At 30.7% G+C, this 15150-nt stretch overlaps 1 protein-coding gene across 1 annotated transcript; it reads left to right on the forward strand.

Annotated features, from left to right (window-relative positions):
- The first annotated feature begins 685 nt into the window (after positions 1-685).
- Positions 686-8146, forward strand: LOC126857021 (organic solute transporter alpha-like protein). Its single transcript, XM_050606095.1, has 6 exons — positions 686-884; positions 3760-3955; positions 4494-4725; positions 4934-5090; positions 5693-5833; positions 6442-8146. Exons 1-6 carry the CDS (start codon positions 794-796, stop codon positions 6603-6605), a joined length of 981 nt encoding a protein of 326 aa, XP_050462052.1. The 5' UTR covers positions 686-793; the 3' UTR covers positions 6606-8146.
- Positions 8147-15150: the final 7004 nt, after the last annotated feature.

The raw sequence follows: 15150 nt of genomic DNA on the forward strand, positions 1-15150 counted from the left end.
ATCATTCTTCTCTGAAGCAAATATTCTAGCGCACTTTCATCAAAATGATGTTGCATAACGAATCAAGTGGCATTTGAACACTTTAATAAACATGTTTATGCTGTATATATTAGTATACAGAGACCTGATTCAAATTATTGTATCATCAATCGTTTCTATTTCCTCGCATATAATTTCTTTTTTTTTTTTTAAATTTAAACAAACCTATATAATCTAAATATATATGACTGTCTATTAACATAACTAATATCCTAATATATCTAAATACTAGTCAACTAGCAATTTTGTTGTATAAATCTTTTCAATTCTGTTGTGCAAGTTTTTCCAATCTTTATTTAATCTTCCGCAAAACTAATATAAGACGGACCCGCAAAAAATTTTTAATGTATTGAAAGTTTTGCAGAAAAGGTGAAAGTTTGCGGAAAGAGATTTCGTTTTATTATTACACATTTTCTCTACCTCTCTCTCTCTCCCCCTCCTCTCCCTCCTCTTTCTTTCTCTTGCATTTTTTGCAAGTGATAATTCATTACAACATCATGACCCAATGGTGGCGAGGTAGAAGTGGGGACTCACTCTCACTGTTCCCAGTCGCAACCATCTTCTCTCTCCCTCTTTCTCTCTTTATCTCTATAACTCTTTCTGGCGCTCGAAATATTGCTCGCGAGGTTACCTCGCGAATGCACCTTTCGAGTTTGTCAAGCCGGCGAGTAACGAACAGTCGAGCCTTGTACGGCAGTGTAAAACTATTCCAGAATTTTCTTTCCTCGGATTTAGTGAAAAATTCGTGGAGCCAATGGATGACGCGACAAAAAACTTCGCCGATGTCCATGCGGATGTTAGCTGCGATATAAATTATGTGCCCTCCGCTATCGAGCTTATAGAAAGTGAGTATCCCGGAAGTCCGTGTGATAATTACCCGCGAAAGTTTAGTGTACACATAGTACTGGAATTTCTTAAACGAGAATTGGAAGAAAGCCAATTGAAATTGTTGATATTCTTGGAATAAATAAAATAATACAATAATTTTTCAATTATATATATAAATATATATATATATATATATATAAATATATATATAAATAAAACTAATAATGATTTTAATAATAATTATATATAGCGTAATAATAATTATCTATAGCAACACTTTTCATTATAATTTTTTTAAATAAATTAATTTTATTATTAATGCTAGTTAATGTTAATCATGTTCTGGTAGAAAAGCAATTAACAATGATAAAGCTAACTAAATTATACAAAACAAATTATAAAAAAATCTTTTATTTATTAAATTAAATAAATTTAAATAATTATTATTAAATTAATAAATCATTGAAAATTTTTTAATGATTCATTTCTATATGATTTTGTAATAACTTTACATTTTATTACTGAATAATAATTATATTCACCCATTACTTGATGGGGCCGATTATTGATTCTTGACATCAATTTCCTTATTAAAATATCGATTGCAATTTTATGATGGATAATATTAAATTATTCAATTCTCGAAATATTGTTACGAATAATGATCGTAGAAAGTGAGTTACGTGTTTAAAACGAGTATTGCGAGTTTCTTGACGTGGCAGTAATCGCATAATAATATTAAATATGAAATTAAATGTAAGAACTGTTACGACACTTATTTCTTTCGTCAAAATAAATTTAATAAGTAAAATTATACATATGTTTACATGAGTATCGCAACAACTAAAATTTTACGAAAAATTGCACAAATATTCTCCATTTCTCACAAAAAAATCTTTATAATCTCAATTATTAAAAAAGAGAAAACCAAATAAATGCAAAAAAATCTCAAAAAAAAAGCGGTCGGTGAAAAAAAAAAATTATGCTCTATAATATTATGATATTAATATTAATTTTCGAAATATATTTATATATAAATTAATATTATTTATTCAATCTCTGCTATTAACACATAAAATGTATGCCAAAAATTTCTTTAAAATTGCAAATAAATTAATTTCTATATAAATTAAAAAAATTCAACTGCTAGAACTGATATCACATTATGTATGTATGTATGTAATGTGATGTACACTTGCATTGAGAGCAACATTTAAGTGCATTGGTGAAAGTTGAGTCTAAACGTAGTTATGCAAAAGTTATGCAAAATAATTTATTTATTTTCCGCATATTTCTTTCTTTAAGGTAGATTTAAAAGAAGATAAAAAATAGAAAATATTTTTTAATTTCTATGTTTCCATTAATTATAAAAAAATATTGTATAAAATATAAATCAATCTAATTTAAAAATAAAAATAATTTTTAAACAAATAAGATTTATATAAATGTAATATGAGAAATACAAATAATAGAAATAAATGTATAAAATATAATATAATAAAGTGTAATATCAAGAAAATATACTATACGAAAGAAAAAAGATTTAAGATATACGTAATTTTTTAACACCTAGTATTTCCACGATACCTTGTATATCGTATACACTTTAATAATAAAACTTCAATAAAAAAGCTTCAATAAAAGCATTTATATCCAAGTTGTAACCAGCATATTCACACGTGCTAATTTCTCAAGGCGCAAATAAGCCATTGATAAACTGAGTGAATCATTTTTGCAGACTTTTGATAAATAATTTTATTATTTACAAATACAGTTGTACAATTTTTGTACACAAAGCTTATTGAATCTAAGTGAAATCTAAACAATGCGACAATAGATTCTTGATAAGCGTTGCGATTAAGAATTATCTTATCCATCATATAACTCTATAGGATTTCACAATCATACCCACACACATACACACACATCTAAATACATATATACATTTTTTATTAATTTATGTAATAAATATTCAAATTTTCATCTTTTTTCATCTTTTTTGCATGTCTAATGTTATATGAAAATGACGTCAAACTATTTATAGATATCTTATCAATTATCAAATATTGCTTTTAATTGTCTTTAGATAATAACTGCTTCTTGATTTCCACTGATATCTCTTACGAGAATTTCTTTAAGAACAATTGTGCAATACTATTATTCAAAAAAATTATATCACAATGTACGAATTGCAATTAGTGATATGTTTGCTCTATGAGAATTGCATAATAAAGTAACCCTCCAAAGAAACGCTAAAAAAGATGCGCCTTCGATCAAACACATATGTTGTTGTACAAATTTTGACAATAATTTAGATTAACAATGGTTTCAGAAAATGAAACGTTTTAGTAATAGAATTAATTGCACGTCAACATCAATGTTTTGAATCATACTAACCACTTTATTCATTATTAATGGAACTCTAGTTACGTTGCGTTGGCAAATTTAAACATTCAATTTATTATCATTATTAGCCGTAGATAAGATAAAAATGACATGATAACTAGATTTATAATAACGTTGGAAGCATTATCACATAAATCACTGCAAATGTATACAGAAGTCACAGACAAGATATTTTGTCTAACAATATTCAAATAACTTTATATTTGTTTTCGGTAAAAGCAAAGATAACATTAAAACAGAAATTTTAAACCGTTTAACAATAAAAAAAATTAATAATAAATTAAATATATTAATATTTATATATAAATTTTTTATATATAAAAAGATTAAGAATAAAGTAATTAGGAATATTTAAAAATTTAAAATAAATTCAAACAGAGAAGCAGAATTATTTAGATCATTAAATATAAATATATTGTAGAATTTGATTGAAAAATATTATCGATCATTTTTATCTTCTTTTTCAATCATTGTTTTCTTTTGCAGGTTTGAATGCATTGGGCACCGGATTACTGAGTGTCGGATCAATATTCTCAGTCCTCACAATATACTTCGCTGTCGATGCATGTCACAATATCGTCTATCAGAAGAACTCGAAATTTTACAAAGGAAATGCCATCGTGATCCTATCAGTATATCCAGTCGCGAGTGTATGCAGCCTTATGGCGATTGCGATACCAAGGTAAAAAGTAAAAGCCTATCGCAACTCACTGACAGTAAATTTCGAAATTTCCCATCAGCAAAGTGTAAAATAAAACCGCGCGTATCGTCACTTTTATTTTTTTTTTTTTACACATTTTTACACATTAAATTTATTTTAAACAATTCATCACAGGCGACAAAAAAGATCTTTATAGGAAAATGATTAAAAAATTATTTTATTTTTAAATTTTAGTATTCAAATAGCTTTATCTATTCTCTATTTTTAGAAGAAAATTTAAAATTTTTTAACAAAGATCTAAAAAAGATCTTTAAATGTATCTTAAAATGCAAAAATAAGAAAAAAGTCTGAAAATACTTAAATAAAAACTAAAGTGTCTAAATCAAAAATATAAAATATAAATTTTTATACTAAATATGTCTCTAAATAAAAAAAATTAAGACAATGACTCTAATTTATAATTAACCGCAATAGTTGTAACTCCCCGAGATTCCTTGTCACATTGACATGAGTTTTGTGAAATTTATGAGAATAATGACGCTCGCCTCGTTTTCGACAGAGGTCAGCTACTATCGGAGGCGGTAACCCAAATGTTCCTAACAATCTCATTTTATCGGCTCTATCTTCTTCTGCTGGACGTCGGTCGCCGAAATATCAGCGAGACGCCGGCGCTGATGCTACGAGTCGGGCCCTGTTGCTGCTGGCCCTGTCTGCCCTTTCCGAACCTTCAGATGACCGATGCCAATTTGTCTTGGCTAAGAATCCTGATCCTACAACTTCCTATCGTCCAGGTAAAAAATTTCCCTCCCTTTTCTTTCTCTTCACGCTCCGATTATTCTGTTCCTCTTTCACGCTAGATAATTATTCTAATGAACGCCTACCAAATTGATTAAAATTTATAATAATTAATACCCATATATATATATACTATATTGCATTTGAATTTTTAACATAAATATTTTAACAAAAAAATGTCTAAGGAAATGTTCGACTTTTCAGGGTCTTCTCTATTTCGTACTCCTTTTTATGGCAGCCGAAGAGCCGATTCTTGCCGCACAATATGGCATATATATTCAGCCGTTCATGGTAATCAGTATACTCCTAGGAATATATAGTTTAACTATTGCTACAAAGACTCTACATGCGGTAGCTCCAGGTAATGAGTATGCTTTATTCAAGAATTCTTTCGCCATTTAATTTCAAGAGAAGATTTATTTCTAATATTTTTCATGCACATTTATTGTGCTATCATCATCCTTTTTCTTTTCTTCATAGAAATTCTTCAAAATGTCAAAAGTACAGCGTTTTATATTAATATTATATATATATATTATTAGATCACATATTATTAATCATAATACAATATTCTTTCCATATTCTTTTTTTATATTATAATTGGAAAATGTTTAAATTAGAAATGCTATCTCTCTCTCTATTCTTATTTTATATAATTCTAATTTAATATAATTTGTATTTTTTTCTAATATTTCTCATTTTGTCTTTATTTTATTAACAATTTCACTTTTTTAGATAATAATTCAAATTTCTATACCGAATTCAATATCTTATATTTATTAATCATTTGTCCGTTTGTCGAAGATCAAAATTCAGATTCAATACGTTTGATCGCCGAACAATGATAATTGTATCACAAATGTCACAGCGGAAAGCAATTGTTTCTCAGAAGAACCCAGGATCTTATCATTCTTTGACGTTAATGAAAAATACATTTTTGATCAATATCGCTTTTCGTTTCAGAGGCCAATTTACATTTCAAGACTTTGGTGACGCAACTGGTGCTGTTGTTCTCTAAATTGCAGACGGGCATTATTAAGCAATTGCCCGCCACAGGCCTTTATCCGTGCAATCCACCTCTCACTCCGACAATTTACGCCAGTGGTAATGCATAAGTTTCCATTTTTGTTTATTTTTGTCGATTGAGAGACCGATACAAAAAAATGATGATTTCACGGTAGCTTCTTCAAATAACGTAAGATCGTTCATCTTCTAATTTAGAATACGTCCCTCCTTTTCATTGCGCTCCGGACTCACGATATAACGTAACAAAGAAACTCGTTTCACGCAGAAGACAGAGACGTCACGCAGCATCCGCGGCTGCCATAAAAATTCACCCGTTACACATACGTGTCGTGAATAAATTTCCCTTGCTTCCAAACCATATTGTGAGATATAACAATCGCCTTAGCAAAAAAATATTCTTTGTGCTAATACATAACTTATTTTACTATAATTTTATATTATATTTTAATATTTATATTTTTTATCAGTAAAATTAATATTGCATTATTATATATAATTTCGCTAAAATTATATCAAATGCAATTCCAATTAAACAGCATATTTCTAAACCGTCTTAAGTTTATTTTTTATCTATATGGAAATATAAATTAATAAATTGATTTAAATATCGTGCGAGATTTTAACCGTAATATGATTGACAAATATGGCAGATAACAGATCCATAATTTCTCTTTTTTCAATTTCAGTGACATACAACTCACTGATGTTATTCGAAATGCTGTTACTATGCTACGCTGCTCGGCATATATATTATGTCGATCCGGAAAAAAATCAAGAACAGGACGCAATAGATCGTATGCCAAAAACAACGAATCACGAGCCGACGAATAGCAACGATGGCAACAAGTAATTTCCAAAGACGTCAACCGCATAAATTTCCAAGCTAACGACATCGTAGAAAAATGTCCGCTGTATATATTATTTATGTCGCAAAAACTTTCATCGATGAAAAACTCATATCTTTCGATGTTTTAATCAGCATACATCGATCGATATAAAGTAAGACAATATTGATCGATGAAAGTAAAACGGGATTGTGTAGATGTAGAATGTACAACATATATTGGGTTCTTTTCGATAATTTAACTTTTCGATAAATTAACTTTTAGCCCTATTTTTACAAATCCTCTTTCTACTTCTGCATTATAAGCATCCTTATGTAAATATCATTATAATTGTTATTAATTATCACAAGATGTGTATAATATTGTTAATTACTAGAACGGTACTGTAAGAAGCTCACACGAGGTAGAAGTCGGCATATGAAAGTCGATCGTACTCGATTTTAGACTGATTCTCTCTCTCTCTCTCTCTCTTTCGCTCTCTATTCTATATATATGTATATGTATATGTGTATATATATATATATATATATATATATATATATATATATATATATATATAATTCTGCAAATATTAATTTTTAAATAAGTGTTTTCTTTCATTGTTCTGAGTTATTATCTATTTTATCATTTTTTATCTTTTCATTTTTTAAACTACTATCGCATGCTGATAGTAATTCTTCGAATCAATTAAAAAAGATGTTATATACTTTTCATTATTTTAATTATCGTCGCGCGCCATGTATAAATTTTCTAAAATCTACTTTTAGAAAAAGAAACGTAAAAGTGATATATATATATATATATATATATATATATATATATATATATATTTCTAATAATAAAAATAAAAACAAAACTATATGAAGAAATACAATCAAGATTCTTCTTTAAATGTGTGTTTTTGTAAATAGCAATTTGTATGTGTGTGTGTGTGTGTGTAAGATTATAATATGCATTAAATATTATAATGTACATAAAGATTTTTGTTTTCTAAATTTTACATTTAAGACTGTTCAAAATTAATTATAAAAAAACTGTCGACTCTCAAAACAAATTCAAAAGAATACTGTGCTGAAAGAGAAAGAGATCAAATATAAAAATAAAATTACAAGAGTTTTGTATCAATTGTGTTTTCTTTTCAAGTTTGATAATCGCATAAAATTAAAGAGAAATGACATATTCTCTATTCCTATTTACACTTTATCCAAAATGTCATCTTGTTCTCTGTATACTCGAAAAGATACGTTAATATTCCGATAACATGTTTCCATGTATATTAAATGTCTTGATTCTTCTCTTTCTCTTTCAAGGAAAGACGAACATCCCGCAGATAAGAATTTACACAAAGTTCTCTGACTTATTATTCTTTCCTGGATTCTTCGTTTTATTTACGTCGCCCTTTGCTTGATTTCGTGAAAAGTTTAAAAACGATCAAAATTGTAAATATTAATATTTTCCATGTTAAAATCATATATGCATCTATGTATGATTGATCTTTTTATTATAATATAAAAATTATTAATAGACATATTAATTTTCTGAAGAATTAGTATTAAAATCTAATTATATTAAATATAAATCAACTTAAAAAAAAAATGCCGCTTACAGAATATTAGCAACAATCAAAAATACAACAGGACGAAATCGTCAAACCTGATGGGGTTACAAAGACAAGTCGCTCCGCGGTTTTCATCTCCCTCACCGTCATCCTTTTACGTCCAGTCTCTACGAGAGAGGACAGACGATTATATCGCGTTCGAGTACAAGAAAAAGCGAAAAAAGAACCGGGCTTCGTGCGCCCCCTCATTTTTCGAGCGATTTCAGGGGACTGTTCGCCGCCTACCTGCGATCTGGTCCACCGTAACTACAAAACACATTTCTCTGCCTCCCTCTTCTGTTGTCCCCCTCATCCACTAACATAAGATGCAACTCGCCGTTCGAGACTTGATCCTCGACCCTCTTCACGGAACGTGATCGTGATCGAGCTTTACAGCCGTAATAGATTTAACAGTTTCCTTAGGAGGTATCGACTTAAGCGTGGAAGAGGAAGAGGAACGGGAAAAAAAGAGACGAAGAGATTTATCAAAATTGAATGGATTTCTTCCCTTTCTTGTTTCCGCGCGGATAAATCGAGAACTTCTCGTTTTAATTCTATCGGATTGAAAGGAGATCATCTCTTCTCGGATAATTCCGTATTTTCATGAGTTATTCACGCGATTATTATTATTGTAACCTTTAATTTAAAAAATTATTTTGCTTTATATATATGTGAATAAATATAAATTCAAAAAAATGTTAATTGGATATACGTACGCGGAAAATGAGGAAAAGTGCATTTTCGTGTATCGAAATCTTATCGGTACAGCTTCATCGTCCTGAAAAAGACAGATGCTGTGGCAAGCAGGTTGAAAAATTACCGCATCGTAATTCCCCGATTGCTGATTGGTAATCTGTTCCGGTGAGACTAATTAAGGCAGTACCCGCGTTTCAAATGGGGCGTTCAAATTATTTTCTACGCCGCCATCTCGTCTCTCGACTAGATATCCTTGAGTAAGACAAGATAAAAAAACTAGCTGATATTTCGCGAACTAATGAGCCGACCCTAGCGAATTTTAACATAATCATCCTTATGATTTATAATAGGAGATCCCTTCTCAAGAATTCCTTTCTCGCGGTGCATCGCATTATTTCTATCCCTTCTAAAGTTTGTTAAAATGTATACGTATATACATATAAAATATCCCAATTTATTTTATTTTTCATAAATTATATTTGTTTAAATTTTAGAATTTTTAAAAAATTAAATGTTGTTTAATTATAAATCAATATATTAATATATATTGTAGTTTTGAAAAGAGAAAGGAAGAGAGAGAAAAAAATTCTTTTCTTTTTCAATTCTTTGAAAATTAAATGTCAAAAAATGAAAAAAAAAAACATATGTTTCTTTTAATAATTCATATCTTTTCTTTCTCCCTTTTTCCAAAAATTATTAAAATTAAATTTATTAAAATTTATTAAAATTAACTTAAAATAAAAAATCACTAACAACTCTCTTTTTACAAATCTGTTATCTAAATTATTGCTCGTTTTTCAGGTATCTTAAATCATTTAAATCACTATATTAGATAAAGATATGTCATGTAAAATACTTTGATCATCTTTACTTAGATCTCGCTCGTTAATTATTTGTCTCATTTCTTCATTCAAGAAAAAATCGAGAAAATGTTACGTATGTTCCTATCTAAAGGAAACGTTTATCTAATGCAATGTCAAGTCCTTCACCGATTTTGTTACCGTTCCGGCATCTATAAATTCTTTTATCTCCGCCACGACTCCTGGAGCAGCAAGCAGCAATAATGGATTATCTTTCATTCTGAGGTGCATACAAAATATATATGTATATTTTTCATACTTACATTACCATTTATACTCTAATAATTATTATTTTATTACAATTAGTATTTACAATATTACAATATTTAACAGTTCTAAAAATTTCGTCTTTTAAAATAAAAGAAATCTGAAATATACTGATCTATAAAATAAGATTGGAAAAAATTTTTCACGAGTTACATTCTTGACGAATAGAAATTGTCAATTTATGGATATTTGTAGGAAAAACTTGTCAGAGAATCATCATACTCTTGCAGGATTTTCATCCTTACGTAGGAGGAAGAATCGATCCACACAGCCATCTGTTGCACGCGAGAGATCGGGAAACACTTTCCAGAAACGAGTCGACATATGGCACGCGGACAGAGGGACGGATTTATCTTTAGAGAAGAAAAAATACACGTCTCGACGCTGTGTCGAGGCATTCTTTCCATCGAGAGGGCGTGAAAAGAAAAAACGAGCGTCTTCTATTTAACGAAGAGGCTGGGCTTATACGGCAAACAAAAAAAAAACGAAAGAGGAAAAAAAAGAAAAAGCGATTGATCTAAATTTCCTGCAATTATGGCATTAAGTAATTTTTTTAATCCTATTTGCAATAAAGTTGCGTGTCCTATATATATCCGCATTGAAGTAATCAATAGAGCTATGTTGATGCAATCGAATTATTGCTGCATACTGCTCGAATAATGTCGTATCGATAAAAAATATTTATAGCTGCTATTCGCGATCGCGAAAGACCAAGCAATTAACGCTTATCGCTACACGCTTGCGTATTTATTCAACGTGCCGTCGATTATTAATAGCCGTAAAACTGTGGTATTGCATTCCGTGATATTGCCGATTGTGATTTGACACGTATTTTGAAACAGATATACAAGTCAAAATATATGTCCCGACAGTATTTCCGAGAGAAAAAGGGAATGGATAAGATTCGTGCAAGGAGGTCCTTGCATTTTTTAGAGGGATTTTTTAGGAGTAAAAAAGACACGCCGAGGACTCTCTAAGATTTCTCGAAAACGGAGAGAGAAGTGGCTGCTTATAGTCTGGAGAGACGCTCTTTTAAGTAGCGAACCGACAAAAGTGTGTACACGACAACGCACTTATAAAAGTCGCTGTCACGATCCTGCGTGTATCCTCGTCACGATATTTTAAGCTCTCCTCGCATGGAGGTAACGGCATGATCTTAGCGGTGCACGTTTTTAATACGCCAATAAAAAATGATGCATTAAATTCTAAGCACTATCAATGTATCATATAGTTGACACGACATTTTTCAATTTAATAAAAAATTGATAAAAAGTTTTCTCGAAGAAAAAAGATAAAATTGATAAGACTTCAACAAAACTGATTATCAATTTTCATGAAAACAAGTAACGGATACACTAGAATTTGGACGAATCGAAAATTTCATTGTAACAACAGGCATTGTATTTTAGGAAGAACATGGTGCGGAGAAAATCGTTCCCCTCCTCACCTCGCATGGTATTGAAATTCAAATTAAAAAATCCCGAATCATAAAATTATCCTTGAAAAAACGAAAAGCCAAGCAAGGCGCGCCGAGCAATTTTCAAGCAATTTCGTGGTGGGCCCGGGTCTCCCCTTTCCATGTCCCTCTTTCCCTTTCCTCTGGACCTCACTTCTTGAGAGCGATCCTGCTAGAAAATAATGACCTGCGCCGCCGGCGACCATATGGTCGCGCGCAGGATGGTCCTCCTCTCCTTCTCCTAAAAGACGAAGTGCACGAGCGAAACTTCAGGCCTACTTTGACGTATCCCAGATACTGCTGGATATTTCTACCGCTCTTCCCCAAATGATGGATCGATACACGTCTCTAGCTCGAGCGTGACGAAGCCAGGACGAAGGCAGAAATTCTAAGGGCGCGTCGCTTCGATTTTCCCAGATCACGAATGATCGATTTACGCTTTTCGATAAAAATCCACCTCGCTTTTCGGATGAGAAAACTCCAATAAAATAGTTATAAAATATTATATATATATATATATAAAAGCAAATTAAAGTAATAAAACAAAAACAATTTAAATATGATAAGAAATATATAATAATAATTCTATTCGTTGTATCTCATTTTTTTTCATGTAATAATTACGTATTAAAAATAATAAAATTCTTGTAAATCTTTTAATTTTCTTGAATTACTCTATGTAGTAATATTTTAACATAACGATTATGATTTTGTGTATAAAATTTACACATATAAAAAAACTTCATTTATAATATCTAATTTTTTAACTGATAAAATTTTTTAAAGTATTATTGCATTTACTATCTAAAAATAAATTTGCAGATTTAAGATAGCAAACTCGAATCATACATAAAATAAAATCCCCTGTATCTCTTTTACCGATTTAATTTCCTTCTCGCATCTGACAGCGTTCTACCCTTTTTTTTCTTTTTCTCTTCCTTCCCTCTATAAAATATGCTAAACGTGCGCAAAGCTTCCACCAACACTGTTATTTACGAATTACGAACGTTGTAAAAGATGAAGAAGTATAATGATCGCACGATGAGATCTTGGCCAATTTCGCCGCTTCGAGCCTTACTACATAGCTTCAATACGACCAATGTTAAGCTCGATATAGATTTCCTACAATCGATTACTAGTGACATGTTACTTTCTGATCTATTTCAGACATTATGTGTCCTTTCTAAAACTTTAATCTTCTTAAAACTTTTAATCCGAACAAATCTATCGATGTAAAAAAGAAGAGAGACTCATAATTTATAATCCACAATTTTATATCACATATTTTTCATTTTTAAATATACAGAAAAAATTTCTAGTGTATAAATACATGCCTTTTAAATATATATATATAAAAAAAAAAAAAACATTTAAGAATGCTTGGAAAAATTAATTATTCCGATACAAAAATATGCACATGAAATAACTTCATGGAATCTATTTATCTTATAATTGATGATTATCTAGATAAAGAAAAATTGCGGTGCTTTTTCTCATGTAAAAAAATTTTCGACGATTTATCTAGCATTCACAATTTATATACAATTGAAACAGGAATTTTCTCTCAACGATAGACGGCGGCGGTCCAACGATTCTTTTCTTTTTATCGAAAAGCAAATCCATTGAAATATACGGAATATATAATTGCACATATGCATGTGCGTGCAAATATTAGCCGCGTTACCTTTTGTGTGCGCCTTTGCCATGCGAGACCAGACATTGCCGGCGCAATCATGTGAGGCGTGCGGTAAATTAACGGCGTGCGAAGAACACGAAACACATTGTTCTTTTGTGCATCGACCAATTCGGAGATTTGCATGCGGTTTTATACTTGCGGCTCACGCTTGTGTGTGCGGTACGTGAAAACGCAATACTATGTGGAATATAAAAATTATGTACTGTATCCAGTTTGACAAGCGTTTTCGCAGATACCTTGAGCAAATCAACATTTTAAATATATATATATATATATATATATATATATAATAAAATATTGCGTAATTTATATTGTAATTTATATTATATTTTTGACACTTTTAAATGAATAATACACGCATTCAGTTTTAAATTAATATTTTTTAATTAATTTTAGAATATATTGTTTCAATTCCCTTTTAATTTATTTCAAAAGATTTGATTAAAAAAAACTTCAATTTCTTATATATTATTTTTTCCATAATTAATAATAAAATTCTATAGAGGCATTTTTAATAATATTTTCGCAGAAATGATATTTCGAAAACGCAACTATAGACATTACGCGTTTAATCGTGATTATCGGCATGGCGCCATAAATAAATAGGCTAACAACCACCTCGTCACTATGAGGAAAAAAAGCATGAGGAAAAAATGGAATGACAGTTTACAATGGCGTAAACGAGATCCTGAAAAAAAGAACCAAAGCTATAAATCTTTTCTGAAAAAGATGAACCGGAGTAATTGATGCCGAGACTTTTTTGGTAACGGTTCGTTTTCGAAATTATCGCAAATTGCTAAACTTTCGAAAAATCCGTATTTTCGAAACTATAAATCAAACCACCCTCAATAAAAGATTTTACATGAAGCAAAAAATTCCTTCCTAATTTTTCTTAAAAAACGACCAAGCATAACTTCCGGCAAAAACAGAGAAAACTTCGGAAATTTGATAACATAAAAAATGTTTTATAGAAGAAAAGTATGTAAAAAATATAAAGAGACTTAAAAGAGCTCGAAATTTTCAAGCTATCAATTTTTGGAACTTTTAAAATAATAAAATAATAAAATAATAAAATAATACAATATAATTAAAATAATAAAATAATAAGAATAATAAAGATTTCATCCTTAATATGATATATTCAATATTTCTTAACATATATCTCAACATCGATTCGAAAATTTGAATGACCAAAAATTGGGACCAAAAATATCTATTTTCCTTTCCCTTATGCCACAAAGAACGTGTGCCTATATGATCTCGAAAGCCAAAACTGAATAACATCACTGCCTGCAGTAATATACCGTAATATAGCGCGCTTACAATGAACGAGGAAATAGAAGCTGCGTGAAGAAAGGCAGAAAGTCCATTTCCCTGTTGGACAAAGTCGTAAACTCTCCAGCCACCATACTCTGACCCGGAGATGACCCGCCGGTAGTCGGACGGGCTATAAATTCTGCCTTTCGAGAATTTGTCAGATGTATAGTTGTGCCGGTCACCGTTAGCGTTCTCCTCCCCCCCTCCCCTCCCCTCCCCCCCCCGGGAAGGAGGTGAGATCCCGAAACCCCCTCAATAGCGACTTTTACCATCACCTGTCGTTTAAAGAAATGTCTGTGCCGATGCTTATTCCGCTTCGCGGCACAAACGCGAGAAACGTGGGGAAGCGACACGGTTACAATGAAAATTTGTCGCCGCCACATTTGACGCGAAAACTGCCTTTCAAAAGCATCGCCGCTTTCGATGGCGGGCCGGCATTTTCCGCTTTGTTAGTCTGCTTGGTCGACGGCCAGTCTTTCGAATCATTCGGTGAATGATGAGAAACACGTTTCGCTTGAGATACTCGTCCAAGCAATTTTGAAGAATTTGCGGAAGATTAATTGATTTTCGAGAATAAGAAATCGCGAATCCAATAGAAAAACAAATCGTAAATTTTTTTCTGATAAACAGTTTAACGGGTGTTAAAATTTTCTCAAAAAAT

Source organism: Cataglyphis hispanica, chromosome 20 (genome assembly GCF_021464435.1).
Source record: "Cataglyphis hispanica isolate Lineage 1 chromosome 20, ULB_Chis1_1.0, whole genome shotgun sequence".
Classification (NCBI taxonomy): Eukaryota; Metazoa; Arthropoda; class Insecta; order Hymenoptera; family Formicidae; genus Cataglyphis; species Cataglyphis hispanica.

What these genes read in the sequence shown, in the direction of transcription:
- LOC126857021 (XM_050606095.1), top strand. Translation starts at nt 794, where the DNA reads ATGGATGACGCGACAAAAAACTTCGCCGATGTCCATGCGGATGTTAGC. An exon ending in TACAACTTCCTATCGTCCAG is followed by an intron (nt 4,726 to 4,933) that starts GTAAAAAATTTC and finishes TCGACTTTTCAG; the next exon opens with GGTCTTCTCTATTTCGTACT. An exon ending in TCCGACAATTTACGCCAGTG is followed by an intron (nt 5,834 to 6,441) that starts GTAATGCATAAG and finishes TTTCAATTTCAG; the next exon opens with TGACATACAACTCACTGATG.